The following is a 15,906-nucleotide window of genomic DNA, read 5'->3' as shown; positions in this document are numbered from 1 at the left end:
ACACTAATAAATAAATAATATAAGTTTTAGGTCAGAATAAAAAAACATAAATAAAAACACAAGAAACAAAGACAAACATTTAAAAACAATATATTTTTTTCAATTTAAGAACACGATTAAAAAAAAATTGAAGTGATCATAAGCGTTACACGGACCCAATCGTTAAGAGAATTATCATTTGTAATTTTCAATTTTCAATTTTCAATTTTCAATTACCACGTGATAGAGATGTACGCCGTCAGTGTCAATTGTCACGTGACAGGGGTGGAGCCAACTGTGATGACGTATTTTAAAGCTGCGCACGCAAGGCCTCCCACAGAGACTGTCCTCTCACAGTAGAGCACATCTCTGGCCTGCAGTTATACAATGGAGCCCGCCCCCCTCCTAGTCAAATGCGCTTATATTCTTTATATTACGGTATATTTGACAGCGTGGTCCGTCGTTTGTTGATGACAGAAGACTGCGAGTCATTGGAAAGATGGCGGCGCCCTTGATACGGCGAGTAACTTTGCGGGTCGGGTCAGAATTTCGGGTAACTTGGGGGATATCTCGAGGACTCAGCACTTCAGGTATAGTAAGGGTTTCAAAACCAGGGAAATTAGTTAGACGAGACGGGCTGAAAATTATTAGAGCAAGGCAGCATTATAGGGACACTTAGGTAATAACACCATGTAAAACATGTACACAGTAGTAATTGCTGCCACTGTCCGTGCATTGGGGTAGGACGAGGATGATTTGGGCGTATGTGCACAGCTGCAATAATAAAACAAGAAGATATGGAAGATTTTAGAGTATACACTTTTAAATAAAACATATATAATTGTATTCACTAGTTGCGGGTTTTAATTAATCATAGGTTAGTTAATTTACTCGAACTTTTTTATAACATAAGTTTTGGAATCCTTGTATCGTCTCCGTATTATATAAAGGTCTATGTAAAATCTTGTGATTTTCAATAGCACCGTATTCGAAACCAGTGATTTATTTGTTAAAAGATTCGATTTTCACCAAACTGTTAGTAGTTGTGTGCCCTGACAAATGTAGTTAATGTGTTTCGAATTATATCGGAATGTATAGTGTATAAATCAATCGTATTAATATGCCTGCAGTATCCGTGAATGCAATGCGTAAATAGCTGTTTAACGACTGATTCTATTAAATGCCGTATTTTCTTTGTGTTAAATAAATGTATCGTAGATATATTTTCCAATTTACAGTATGTATACAATTGATGTAATGCAAGTAAATACGCTTTCATATTTTTTTTTTCTTTGATTGCACATTTTGAAATCGGTTTCATTTTGCCAGTGAAAAAATGCTTATTCTTAATGTATAGATTAAGAGTTTTTTTCTGTTTCAAAACTGCATTAAATTGTGCAGTCTTGCAACTTATAAAACATTTGAATTGCATATTCTTTAAAATGCTTATTTTCATTCTAATGCTTGACATTAGTATGCATTCCGTAGTGTGTATTTGTTTTTGCGTGCTTCATAATTGATGGTTCTTTTATCAAGAATATGCACTAGATGACCTTATTTAAATTAAATGCAACCATTTAATCTGTACGTAGTTCACAGAACAGCTGGAATTAGTTGTGTCTGGCTTATTGGATGCTATCTGCAGCTGTGTAAAAACCATTTAATACACATGCTGTCTCCCTTTATGTCTCCTGGAGTTATTTTGTTTTTGATAACAACCGACAATACATTAACTGACAGAATCTGACCGTGTTGGATTTTTAGAGCAAAGTCCCCTCAAGGGACACTACAGGTAACAGTGGAACTCCAGAATAGTAAGTGCAAGAGAAATTTGAAGGTCCAGCAACTTGCATAAGTTGCTTTGCTTTTCAAACAGTTCAGAGTACTTTCCATGTGGTGTGCAGGGTGAGTGGTACAGTCAGGCCTGTGGACTTTGCTGGTCTTCACTAGGGATTCCACAGCACGGTGACTGTTGTGCACATACTCAAGAGGACACCTGCAGGGCTGGTCACCAGAGGCCAATAGCTTCCTGAGCTTCTCGGTGCCAAAAGTCAATTGGTTTGGTTGTGAGGTCGGAGGACCTTCATTATTATTATTAATTTTATAATTAAGCAGTATCAGTTTTGAATCAGGCTTCCAAAGGGTGTACATGTATTTCTGTTTGTAATCATGTTTATAATAGCAATAACAACATCCAATTTTGTACTTTCCTAAGTATGTTTTTCATCACTGCAGTATCCATGGATATGTGTCATTGTTGCAGACCTGACCAAACTACGTCACTTGCTCAGGCTTTGCCGCACATAGATGGGTTGGTGATAATGTACCACTGGTGTGGATGATCATTTTATTTAATACATGTTTTTGTGTTTAATTTTAGCTACATGTTGCAGAAGGGTAGCCCCGCTGGGGCTGATGCCCAACATGGACATTGATGTGAAAAACCTTGATGACTTGGAGAAATACCGCAGCTACACTCGCTATCTGAAGGTGGCAGAGGAGGAGAGCAGGAAAGTGCACTGGTGGAAAACCTACAGACAATATCTCAGTCAGGATGAGGGTGAGTCTGCAGTACAGTGTGTGTGTGTGTGTGTGTGTGGGGGGGGGGGGGTGGATTTACATGGTGGGGGGTCCCTCCAGAATTATTGTATCCTGGTGCTGTTGCTAGTGGAGAAGTGGTTTGAATGACTGTATGACACGTTCTCATTTTTTTATCCAGAGAAGAGTGAGAGGATTGACATCGGCCTGCCCAACAAGCGGGCTCCCCGAAGCAAGGAAGTGAAAGAGAGGAAGATGGTGATGAGAGAGAACCACGAGAACAGCGAGCTGGAGAGGGCCACACGCCTTCGCACACGTACGTTAATCAGCAAGAATGTACTCATGGGAGCAGAATCCACAATAGAGATCTCGGAAGAAGTGCACATAGCCAGACTATCAGTATTGCAAGTGTGTGTTAAAGATTATTATTATTATTATTATTATTATTATTATTATTATTATTATTAATAATTTATTATTATTAATAATTTATTTTTACATTTCCCATTATTTGTGTTTTTGTTTTTTTTTAACATGAGTGTTAACTTGCTTTGTTTTCTAGCTTGTCTTAAATTTGTATGTCAGGAAAAAAAGCCAGTAAATGTAGATATGCACCCCCTCCCACCACCTCCAGAGATTTGTTTTTGTCTCAAAATTCAACATAAATGTCTCACACACATTATATTACCTCCTTGGTCATTTTACCCCAGTAGTCTCTTCTGGGTCAAAGCATGTTACTGGCTGAAGGCATGTCAGTCAATAGGGGAAGCAGCTGATTGGTTATTGACAGGAAAGAAACCAGTGAAATGGCCCAGGAAGGGCAAGACTGGCCAAAAGTAGGCAGGTATCTCATGTTCTAAAATGAAAGTACATGTTTTTTCAAAACTGGCGCAGAGAATTAATGGAGGTATTACAATTACTTTAAGCTGCTTTGTGTTTCAGTGTCGATACCCTTGGATGAAGTGAAGGCTGAATGGGAGAGAACCAGTGGTCCCTATCATGTACAGAAGGTGGCAGAGCATTACGGGGTGTATAGAGACCTGTTCCACGGCGCCACCTTCGTCCCACAGATTGTACTGCGGGTTCAGTACAGCCTAGATGAGGAGCACAGCCTGCCAGTGCATCGTGGGAATGTGGTTACCCCCTCTGAGGTATGACAGAGTGGGCAGGAGTGTGGGGGGGGCTCAGCAGTCCTGTGTTCTATATTCGACTTCCAGAAGAAAAATAATATTCACGCTATCCCCCCCCCCCCCCCCCTCTGCTTCACGGGTTTATTACAACTTTATTTGAATTTATCTCTATTATACCCAAAGTGGGTGCTTATGCATTGCACTACAGTAGGTACATATACAAATAAAGCACCAGACATTTAAAAATATATAGGATTTTGTGTTGTTATTATTATTATTATTATTATTATTATTTTTATTATTATTATTTTTTAATTAATAGCGTAATTAACAATTCATTGGGATAATTTGGGACTTTGCCAAGGATAGCCACATAAACAATTATGTACCAGTCAATTTTCACAACGAGAAAGAAGTCAGACCAGCCAATATACTGTATAAATCACAATTATGAATGGAATATATAAATTCACGCTGCTGACGCTGAATCAGATACTCTAATTGTGTTTTATCTTAGGCCACATCACAACCAGAAGTAACCTTTGAGGCTGAGGAGAGTTCCTTGTGGACCCTGTTGCTCACAAACCCAGGTAGGTGCAGCACTGATAATACTGAATTCTTAATACCCTGAGCAGAGATATAGTAAAGACGCAAGTATGTCTAAAACCTGAACCTGACAAAAAATATGTTGCCGCTTCAGATTTCTACAGCACAGGCATGCTTGCACAAGCTGAGCCTCTGGCTGCTTTGGTAGCTGGATGTCAATGTCATTGTGCTCTGCTGCATTGTGGTTTCTAATTGATCCAATCAGCAGCGCTCCCCTTCATTCATAAGAAACCGCATCACTGCCCATAGTAAAATAAAAACATAGAACCTTTCTCTACTTATACAAAATAAATTGTTTTAAGGGTCTGGTGTATCGTGAGATGCTCCCCTTTGCATTGCTTATCAAACTGTTCCAAGAAAGTATTGTAATTCATTGATGCACAATTGCTACATTTACAAGGAAAATAAACTTAGCACGTTATTATTGTAGCACTATTATTCCTGAAACAAATGTACTTGACCCCCTCCTTTTTAATTATGACATGGGTTTACAACACACTTCTAAATACCATGCCAGTGGGTGTCATTTTATGGTAATGTTGAGTGGCAGTCATAAAAAGAAAAGAAAATTGGGCTGTTATATAAATAGAATTCATGATGGTGTTCAAAGAAAAGTATCTTGGAAAGCATTGAAAGTTTAACATAGCCATTTGTTTAATTAAAAATAAGTAACAGCACTTTTAAATAAATGTGCCTTTTTTCAATTTTTCAATTTGCCCGAAATGCAAACTCACTAACAAAATATTTCACTGTGGAACACTATTTTGTAGTCTTACTGCAAATATATGCCTTTTCATCTTTTTAACAGATGGACATTTGAGAGACAATGACTCAGAATATGTCCACTGGATTGTGTAAGTATTGAGTCATTTGTGCAAGTGAGACGATGGTGTCTTTCACTCATTGAAAAGATGCAACTTTTGGGTTTTTGGATATTATTACCAGAGGTTCGAATAAGTAGTCCGCGTACGGACTTCATAACGTAGATTGTGTCTGGCAATGCGGACTACGAATTGTTGAAAGAAATGAACAATCCTCATTCTAGTAAGAACAATGATATTTGGATTTGAATTGTATTCGAAGGATGACTTTTAATGTTCTACCAAAGAAAGTCCCCATAACATTCCATGATTGCCTAGCAACCACAGCTCAGCAAGTGGCTATCAGTCCTGAACAAGGCAGACAGGTTCAGAGATGTGCAAGAGAGAGTTTGAAACTTAAATAAGTTTTCAATCATACACCTAGTCCTATCGCATCCCTTGTGAAAACCTACTGTTGTTTTCATATGCCCTGCCAGCACCACTGCAAAACAAATTCATTCATACAAACACATTCGCATTAGAATGTTTTTCTTTCAGAAGTACGATTGTTAGACTTGGCAATTCTGTCTTGTTATTTTATATTAATCTCAATGTGGACCAAATCAATTCTGACCAGTGATTATTATTTGAACCCCTGATTAATACAGTTCATCTTCAGAAACCATTCCTTTTTAAGCCCTTAGTCTGGATGCTGTTGGCTTGACTCTCCAAGGCCACAATGTGGTGTCTTTTGATGACCTTTGACCCCCTCTCCACAGTGGAAACATTCCTGGGAATGCAGTGCAGTCTGGAGAGCAGATCTGTCGCTATTTCCCACCGTTTCCAGCAAAAGGAACCGGATACCACAGGTTTATATTCATCCTATTTAAGCAGGAGCGGCCAATTGATTTTACTGAGGACTGTTTACCTTCACCCTGGTAAGGAACTTTGTGTTTGTCAGTGCTTTCAGTGGCGGATAAGTATGTTTCTGACATACTTGCAGTCATTCGCCACAATACAAAATACAAAATTATATTAAATCCAAAATAATCAATAATCACATGCCTTATTGTTGATGTACTCTCTCTTTTCTAAATCAGCATTAGCTATATTGTAAATGTAGTATTATGATCACAACATAAAATTATTAGGTGTGAGACTGACACTCACTATGAATAGATGCACCAGCTACCAGTGGCCTACATGCCTATTATACACATCCAAAAAATCCTGCTGGTGCCTAAGTGTCCCAGGAGATGCTGGCTTTCAAAGGTTTTCCAGATGCTAAACAGACAGATGAGGTCTGCTATCACAGGTCATTGGACAATTATGTCATCCCATGCCAGGTCTTCAAATGGAGGAGATTTTTCCAAATTTAATTATTGAATAATTGAGTTTCCAGTCAGCTTGAAAGACTTCAACTAACTCACCGCACAATATTTAATTGACTGAAGGTGGCAGACAGCGCTTTTTTTGGTGTAGATTCAGTTCCAGTATTTATAAATATCTAACAGTATTCAGTGTTTGGGATAATGTGTTTCCTCTGTATACTTGTTGAATTATTCACACAATATTATTTCAGCCCCTCTTTGTTAAACGAAACAATGTCTTAATACATCCCTTTTACATTTCACAAGTATCAACACTTCTGCACGATACATTTATTACATTCCCCAAGTATGTTTTCTGTAACTCTTCTTTATGCTTTTATTGTAATGGAGAATACTCGATTTGTTTAGCCGCATTGATCCATTGTGTGATGTCTTTGTTGGGCGTTGTCCTTGCAGGCCTGTTTAATGAAACTGTGCTGCGCATTGATATGACCAGTCTGGCAGGCCAAATCAGTTTGTAATTAATTCTCCAATTTTTATTAACTTTTCTTTTCTTCAGTGGTGATCCAGGTTAATATAGTTCCTTTTAAAGTCCCTTTTAACAATGTTCAGGTTTCCATCTAAATGTATTGAATTAATTGGGGTGTTTTGCTGTTTTTGGCAATCGGGGTGTCTGCATTGAGCACAGACTGTTCTAAATACCCTCTTCTAAGCCCTTTTTGTTCAGAGTGCAGTTGACAGCCTGACCTGTATTTTGTATTTTTCAAAGTCTAACAGTTTCTCTATATATTGCCTGTATTTAAGTAAGCATATTTGCATTGGTATCCCCAGGTGGAGTGAATGTTTTTTAATGTAATGTTTTACTTCTTTGCAGTCACAGTTTGGAATCCAGGACGTTTCAGACATTTGATTTCTACAGAAAGCACCAGGACTACATGACTCCAGCAGGATTGGCCTTCTTTCAGAGCCAGTGGGACGATTCAGTCACGCACACCTTTCACCATCTGCTCAGTAAGAACGCTATGGCTTATAATTCCCATAGATGGAGGGAGCTGTACCAAGGCACAATTAAATACCATAGACCTGGCCACATAATAATCTTCATTAAATGAAATAAAACTAAATGTATTAAAATTAAAAGTGATTAGATAATGTGTATAGGTCTGGATGTTGAACAGAACGTTTTTACCTTTGTTGCATGCAAGTTTTCTATTGCTCTGATTGCTTTAGTCCTTGATGCAGTTTGAACTTAAGACAATCCCACTGCTCCTTCATAGTAATTCTCCCTACATTACACTGAAGCACTGCTTGTCTTCAGCTGAATTCTGCATTGTATGAAGGAAGTATAATAAAATGCAGAACAATTACAGCTGTGCACTTCTAGTACATGTAACAAGCTAAAAGAATCCTCACGTACGATACATGTAAATTGTGCTGGCCTGTGTTCTGTGTTTACTGTGTTTTGGGCAGCAGTGTGGAGTAGTGGTTAGGGCTCTGGACTCTTGACCGGAGGATCGTGGGTTCGATCCCAGGTGGGGGACACTGCTGCTGTACCCTTGAGCAAGGTACTTTCCCTAGGTTGCTCCAGTAAAAACCCAACTGTATAAATGGGTAATTATATGTAAAAATAATGCGTAAAAAATAATGTAATTGTATGTAAAAATAATGTGATATCTTGTAACAATTGTAAGTCGCCCTGGATAAGGGCGTCTGCTAAGAAATAAATAATAATAATAATAATACCTGATACAATTACTATGTATATAGGTCTGCATTAATACAACATGCAAAGCCAATTAGAGCACAGATAGCCACTGGATTAAAAGTAACTCATCCTTTTAATATAAAAAAATATACATAGACAGAGACCTTGGTTCCATATGTAGGCCAGTTATGTAAATGATGAAGCAGTGATCTAAATAGAGATGCATTTAGCCAATCGGCTTCCAGCTCCAATGGCCGTATATCAGATAGTAAGTGCCTGCTGTGTCATCAACAGGTATAAGTTTGTTGGTGTCCACTATCAGCTCAACTGTCGCTTATTGAAGCTCACAGCAGCAACGTTTAGCACCAGAGTCGCTACTGCTAAGTTTTTAACTTTTCAGGGCAGTTTACATTTTAAATCATGTATGTTTTTGTCAGATTCCTGAAAAATGAAATAATGGTAAATACTTGTTTTTAAAGGATGTATTTTTTTGTAATGTTAAGATTTTTTTTTTTTTTTTTTTAAATAACAATAGTTTCCTCTCTGACACCCAACATAAATTGTTGAATTTGACCTCCCTATTTTAAACTAGTTTTTTCTTCTACAGATATGAAGGAACCAGTATTTGAATATGATAGGCCTCCAGTGTATCACCCGCCACAGAAGAAATACCCACATGGCGAGCCAGTGAGGTACCTGGACAGGTACAGGGACAGCCAGGAAACCATATACGGCATCTATTAATCTGAGCACGGAGCTCAGGACTGGTTTTGGGTGTTACACCGTGATTCTACTGGACATTGCTAGATATAGCAGTACTACAAAGTAATACATTTTAGAGAAAATTCCACAAGCAGTCTTTATACATGTTTTTATATGCAAGTCCCATTGAAGAACTCTCCAGACTAACTGATAACTTCCAAACCACACATTAATTACTATACAAAATGAGCTGCTCTGATTTCAACATCAAACTAACTCCAGTTTTGTGACAATTCACAACCTCACAATTTCAAACGGCATACAATAATCTCAGTGCAACATCCAATGACCACACTCCATAAATAATGCATGGTCATTTCAATTCCTAGCATACTTAAGTTTCCATCACCAGTAGCCACCTTGTCTCTGCCCATTTGCTTACACCTTTACTTAATTCAAATAGTTTTAATTCTTACTCTACATATACCACCTTTTTGTGCAATAAAGAGGTAGGTTATAAGTGCAGGTTCCTCAAATGTAAAACAATTGTCATTGGGTCACCTGGGTGTGGAGCCAGCACCAACAAAAACAACAAAAATCTCACCAAAAACACAGAGCTTACCTTATAACTAGGGCTATTTGTTTTCAATTTTTATTTTCGGTCACGTGATGTTCTTTTAAAGATATTTTGAGCCGACTCCGTTTCTTAATTAAACTCTTGGAAAAGCGTTCATTGTAAAACAAGATCACTTTTGTTTTTGTCTCCCGGAACTTGAATGAGACTATGATTATGTTTCACTAATAATGTAAAACAAAATAATAAAAAGGTGAGTTAATTGCTTTTCCCGGATTTAAAATCTTAATGACTCCTTGCAAAAATGTTATAACCTGTTTTGCATTTAATAGTTTCCTCTTAATTACGATTTAATTAAATCAATTTGACTTCACTTGTTCTTTGTGCTTGGTTTGAATAAAAGAATAGACAGACAGAATCATAGTCTCAATCAATTTACAGGAGAAAAAAATAAAGTGAACTTGTTTCACAATCAACAGTTTAATTGAATGGTGTCAGCTCAAAAATAAAAAACGAAAATGAAAGCCCTATTTCTGACACATACACATACTGACGAGATGTTTTTCTAAATTATTACTTGGTGTATTTCTAGTAGTGCTGCTACATGCTTGAGTAGATTAACTATTGAACCCATCAGCGTGATCAGAACTTCCTGAATGAAAATTAATCATGAACTTAGTTGTACATTTTCTTACCAACCAATTGGTAGGGGTTTGCAGACTTTGGAATTAGAGGCACAGTATCAGCCATGATCAAACAAGAGGAAATATAGTGCAGGTAGCACACTGATCTCTTTGAAAACCAATCCAGCATATGTTGTTAAAGTACATTGAACTGATGACTGCCCACCTCTTCAATATTCCTATTTAGAAAGTATTTACCACATGGAAGAATAGATACAATCAACCAGAGTATGTGACAAAGCAAGTGAGCCCACAATAGAACATGTGGGCAGCTGTACTTTGCACATCGTGGGAAATTAAGACTTTGTCACTCCCTGATCGCCCCACTATTTAATTAAAGAATAATTAAAATTGACTTCAATCTATAATGAGCCTGCTATTATTCAGAACAACAAGGATAGTTGTGTTTATCAATATGAAATGGTAGTGCATAACTTTAGTTATTGAAAAAAGTTTCACGCATTAGATCTAGAAGCGTGAGTTTTTAATAATCTTGGTTTTCCTTCCTGAAAGATTTGGAGTGTTGCAAGAGACAGCAAAGTGAACTGTATGTTGTCAGCTTGTAGTTGCTTGCATATTGAATCATACTCCAGGCACTGTTTCTGAACTGCAAATGAGAAATCCTCGAAGAACATTACCTTCTTCCCGCTGACATTCAGGTTGCCCTTCTTCAAGTACGGTTTGCCTATCCCTGTAATTGTGCAATCTCATGATGGGTGGTGGTCTTCCGTCTGCTCCGGGCATGCGAGCGAGTAATCAATGGGTTTGAGAGGTCCATTTTTGGCTGCCATTAAAATGTTTTAATTGTATTCATTTACTATGGTGGGGGTGGAGGGCCTTCGGAATATCTGTGTATGTTTCTAAAACTATGATGATCTGGAATGCGTTATTTCACACAGGTAGGAAGTAGGGGCTTTATATTATGTAAGAATACATTGTCAGAGCACCACTAACATGTATGAAGCTGGAAGGCCTATGTCATACTGCTGTACAGTGTCATGCTGGAGACTTCCTGAAAGCTGTACGGGAGTGATGTGATTTATACCCGTGTAAAACTTTAGTGATATTGTGAAAAGTTAAACAAACCAACCAGCTAAAAGAAGTTCATCTTTGGAATTAACAACCCTTGGTAACAAGAACACAAAAATATGTTCTGACCTAACGTACATGCCAACATGCCATGTCAAAACCAACAAATTGTTCATGTTTTTCTACACAGGTACCTTTTTTTTTTTATAGGCCGTATATTTAAATTCAAATGTGTGTGAATGGCTGGACCTATGTATTAGAAAATGAATGAATGTTTAAAAATATAACAAAACACAGCAATCACATATGCAATAAAACATTCAATTCATGTAAACATTTGTGATATATAATAAAGAGCACATTTCTTTAAGAACATAGTGACAGTCGCTAAGGCTGTCGTTTTCTTAAAGGGAATGTCAGTTGCTCCTGATTTGCTAGCAGCTTTTATCTCCCACTTTTTCTTCAGTCGTCCACAGAAATGTATGTTGGCTCTCAGCAATAACTAATACAAAAGAATTGCCCTAATAGATTTCTTATCCCTAATGACATGTAAAGCTACACTGCTGATTACTCATGTTAGGAAACTTAACATACTAGTGACATACAGTTCAAGAAAGAGATAATCAAACATATATACTAAATTAACTTTCAAAACACATTTATTGGGCTGTTAACATTAACCAAAACACAGTGTATGACCATTGTAAACAATAAAACAGAAGAAAGGCATCAGCTCAAATATCTCCAGAACTCAAGCAGAGCATACTCCATTGCTTTCATTTTCAGCAGTACTAACAATATTTACAAGACCAACATTCATGTTCAACTTTTACCTTTTTTTCTGAAATGGATGTATGATAATTCCCTTTTCATCTAGGTCTGCATGCCGTTTTTTGTCCAATGAGGAGAATGTAGCATTTTGCTTTCAAAGCACCGACTGGCACCAAGAACACAAATCCAGTAATGTTATTTTGTAAAGCAAGGTGTCCGTATGTACAAAGGCGTGGAAGTAATTTTTTTCATTGATGATGAGGCAATGAAACAAATACTCCATTAGTCTCCCCCCCCCCCCCCCCCCCCCCAAATGTTAGGTATCAAAAGTTTAATAAGTATGAGGAGTTTTTATTTAAAAGTTCTTACACAACAGGAAATTGGTTCTCCCTCTTAACAATACATTAAGTCAAATCCCATTAGAAAGGTGAAGATGCAGTCCTGATTTTGTAAAGCTGCAGAAGGTGGTTTTAAAGCTTCCTGTGATGTCCTTATTTTAGGAGCCATTCATTCACTGCAAAACAAACACAAGAGAAAGGCTGTAATTAATAGCAGTTCCAACCAAGAAACTATATAATTCAACCCCTGAGGGCCCAAGGTGGTTTTGCTTCTTTATTGTAAATTTGTGAACTAATACTCATTATTTTTTTTAATCTGACCTTTTAATATGTATGGAATTTGCTCAGTTTATTTGCTGTGATATGTTATATAAAGGAAGAATTTCCTTAAAAAAACAAAGGTAGGAAAAACTAACTGGACAAAAGAAATGGTCAATTACTAAAACAAGCCAAGTCTTTTGTCCCAATAACACCGAAATGTAATATTAAAAAACCCACTCCTAAAAGAATATATAGTAACACCCTCCAGAGCTGGATCCTAGAAAATACTAGAATAACTATATTGGTGGATGGCTTATGTAAAGCAAATGATACACAACAACCGTACAATAAAGTATTTCTGGAAAACTATGAACCATAAACCACATTTTGTATAATAAGTAACAGTCAGTCAAGCACACCACTTGAAACTGGTATCAGGATACACAGTGCTCAGGCCTTTTTTTTCCTGTGTGAAATCAAGAATTTTAACTTTCTATTTCAGTCCTTTTGTGGTTTTGCAGGGACAATGGTACTTTGTGTTTTGTGTACACTGGATATGCAATATACCTAACTATTTTGTTGCACGTTTCTTTTAAAGATATGACATTACTGTGAAACTTGTCTAAACCCCAATAAATCTAGGAATGGCAAGCTCATGCTCTTCAAGAGCAGGTATTTGTTCCACAGACATTTGGTGTGTGTTTATGATTTATAGTGGTAGGCAATCAACTCTGTAATTCTCTTCATTATTATTATTATTATTATTTATTTCTTAGCAGACGCCCTTATCCAGGATGACTTACAATTCTTACAAGATATCACATTATTTTTACATATAATTACCCATTTATACAGTTGGGTTTTTACTGGAGCAATCTAGGTAAAGTACCTTGCTCAAGGGTACAGCAGCAGTGTCCCCCAACCCGGGATTGAACCCACAACCCTCCGGTCAAGAGTCCAGAGCCCTAACCACTACTCCACACTGCTGCCCTTCTTCAGGGAGGGGGTTGGGGGTTGGGGGTTGGGGGTTGGGGGTGGGAAAAGCAGCCAATGGCTACACATCCCCTCACCCTTGCCAATCTGAGTGAGCAGCAGACTTGTAGCTGCAATGTGGTATATTTAAACAAGTTTTGAAAGATGTTGACTAACTTTTTCGTATTCCGTGCTACAAAGTTAATAACTTTTTTTTTTTTACTGGTTTAACATACTTTATTCTCCATATATTTTAAACAAAATAGTAAATGACTGTACATGGAGTGTTTTGCTTACTTCACTTCTTTACAATAACCATAGTACTCCATGAACATTCATTTAGTTTCCCCTAAATATCGTATGTTTTAATGATGAAGAAACTCTTGCTGTGGTGCATCTGGTAAAGGCACTCCGCCCGGAGTGCAGGATACACCCTATAGCTTGGAGATTGCTGGTTTGAATCCTAGCTATGCCACTGCCGACCATGGACGGGAGTTCCCAGGGTGTGGCACACAATTGGCCAAGCGCTGCCTGGGCAAGGAGGGGTTAGGTCAGCTGCGGAGTCCTTGGCACACCAGCGACCACTGTGGCTGGCTGGGCTCCTGCAGGCCTGCCTGTATGCAATTCAGAACTGCATGGTCCTCCAACGCTGTAAGTTCCGAGATGGTTGCATGGCGGGCTTGCAGAGCGAAGAAATGTGGATGGCTGACAGCACTCATTTTGGAGGATGCCTGTGCTCATTTCTGTCTCTCCCGAGTTTATCCGGGGGTTGCAGTGGTGAGCCAGGTTGAATAATAATGGGACATTCGAACATTGGGAGAAAAATCGTGAATTAATAAAAATAATTGTTAAAAAAATAAAATAAATAAACTGGTGCTTACTTGAATCTGTCTTATAAATCACATGTGCATGGCTATTCAATTCAAATATATATCTGCATTAGTTCCGTATTTCTGTGTTCCATGAACATTCAAAAGGGAATCTTTTATGTATGGATATCTGATTAAATACATGCAGGAAAATAAAGATGACCATGTCTTTATTATTTAATTTACCCCCATCATGAGCTGCATTCTTCCTCTTCAGTTAGGTTTGTTTTATGTGGAGTGTGTTTACATTGACAGTAATAGCTTGGAAGAATGAAACAATGTAATTTACCTCGATACTGCAGCTTCTGTGCTCTGTTATTGGGGCAGTCTTTTCCTTGCACGCTGAAGTTGATGTTGGTGCGAATGCAACGGTTGTTGAGAGGCTGGGCTGGTCTGAAGTTATCACTCATGCTGAGAAATATCTGTGATGGCTGATTTTGACTTAGAAGTCTTAAAGAATGCATCTGCACACACACACACACACACGCAAAAACATAACCAGGAGAATATGTTATTAAGTAATAAATAGCTAAAAGTACAAGTAGCTAAATAGAACTTTCATCCAATGGATCACTCTCTTAAGTTATTTTTTTGTTTCTACAAGTACCACACAAATGCTTACTGCAGCACAATTTCCAACTGATGCAGGCAGGCATACCAGGACGTTTCTGATGGTTTATCACATTGACATCAGTTATCAGGATATTCATTTATGCCCTGCCTGGGTCTCAAAGAGGTGTATATAAATATGTCTAACTGGGATGACTTTATTGAAAAAACACATCACCTTATCAAATATAGTCGAGTGTAAACATGTTTTAAAGGACTACCTGCATCCTTGTTATATAGACTGGCTTGTTCATTAGGATCCAGGTTGCAGTTTCGAAGCAAGGTGGAATCGTCATCGATCCATCATAGGTAATAAAACTAGATGTTTCTGGATAGAGTTCTTCTATATTTAATCCCTGTAGTAAATATGCATCATCTAAAGAAAAATAATAATAATAATAATAATAATAATAATAATAATAATAATAATAATAATAATAATAATAATAAATAAGCATTGCATTTAATAGTGAAGAAATGTTTCTGGAAACAACAGAACTGGTCACACCAAATTAATCAGATAGGAGTCTTTGTGTATCCCCAGTTTCAGCACTTGAACAGCTCTGAAAGTCTGGTCTTCAGTCAGGAATCTTTGTCTGCCACCACCTGGTATCATTCGAAGTCATGACTCCCAAACCATCACCAACAAACGATCTTATCACCTGAGCAGCCACTCAACTAGTAATCCAAACTGACGTCTCAATGGGGGCACCTGCTTTTAGGGGGGAAGCTGGTGCAAAATGCATCTCAACAGTTGTCACAATTAATTAAAGAACATGTAAAAGGTCTACCTAGCAAATGCTTAATAACTTTTTAATGTTATTTGTGTTATTTTTTTTGCTTTTTTTGAGTAGTGTATATTAAGTATATTAAGTCAGGCCCTTTTTACATCCATCCTTCTTCAAAGGAATCTAAGAGGCTTGTTTGACAGGATCTTCCTTTTCTGATTCCACATTGACTGTCTCCTATAGTGTTGTTACTATGTACATAATCTTCAAGTTCACCATCT

At 37.6% G+C, this 15,906-nt stretch overlaps 2 protein-coding genes across 2 annotated transcripts in view; one reads left to right on the top strand and one right to left on the bottom strand.

The window, feature by feature from the left end:
* Positions 1–388: 388 nt before the first annotated feature.
* LOC117423458 (large ribosomal subunit protein mL38-like) lies at positions 389–11,507 on the top strand. Its single transcript, XM_034039280.3, has 9 exons — positions 389–569; positions 2,360–2,539; positions 2,699–2,833; positions 3,460–3,668; positions 4,165–4,237; positions 5,062–5,107; positions 5,833–5,991; positions 7,259–7,395; positions 8,697–11,507. The coding sequence occupies exons 1-9, from the start codon at positions 479–481 to the stop codon at positions 8,831–8,833; spliced, it is 1,167 nt and encodes a 388-aa protein (XP_033895171.2). The 5' UTR covers positions 389–478; the 3' UTR covers positions 8,834–11,507.
* Positions 11,508–11,520: 13 nt separating this feature from the next.
* Positions 11,521–15,906, bottom strand: part of LOC117423459 (carbonic anhydrase-related protein 10-like) — a 125,963-nt gene continuing 121,577 nt past the window's right edge. Inside the window, exons 8-10 of the mRNA XM_034039281.3 lie at positions 15,119–15,273; positions 14,578–14,752; positions 11,521–12,362 (exon numbers count right to left, since the gene is read on the bottom strand). Coding sequence (XP_033895172.1) covers positions 12,340–12,362; positions 14,578–14,752; positions 15,119–15,273 — 353 coding nt within the window. The 3' untranslated portion in view covers positions 11,521–12,339. The remainder of the gene's footprint in view (positions 12,363–14,577; positions 14,753–15,118; positions 15,274–15,906) is intronic.

The sequence above is a fragment of the Acipenser ruthenus genome, chromosome 17 (assembly GCF_902713425.1).
Source record: "Acipenser ruthenus chromosome 17, fAciRut3.2 maternal haplotype, whole genome shotgun sequence".
In the NCBI taxonomy this organism is placed as follows: Eukaryota; Metazoa; Chordata; class Actinopteri; order Acipenseriformes; family Acipenseridae; genus Acipenser; species Acipenser ruthenus.
Note: the sequence above shows the minus strand (reverse complement) of the source record. Positions and strands in the feature narration are given on the sequence as shown.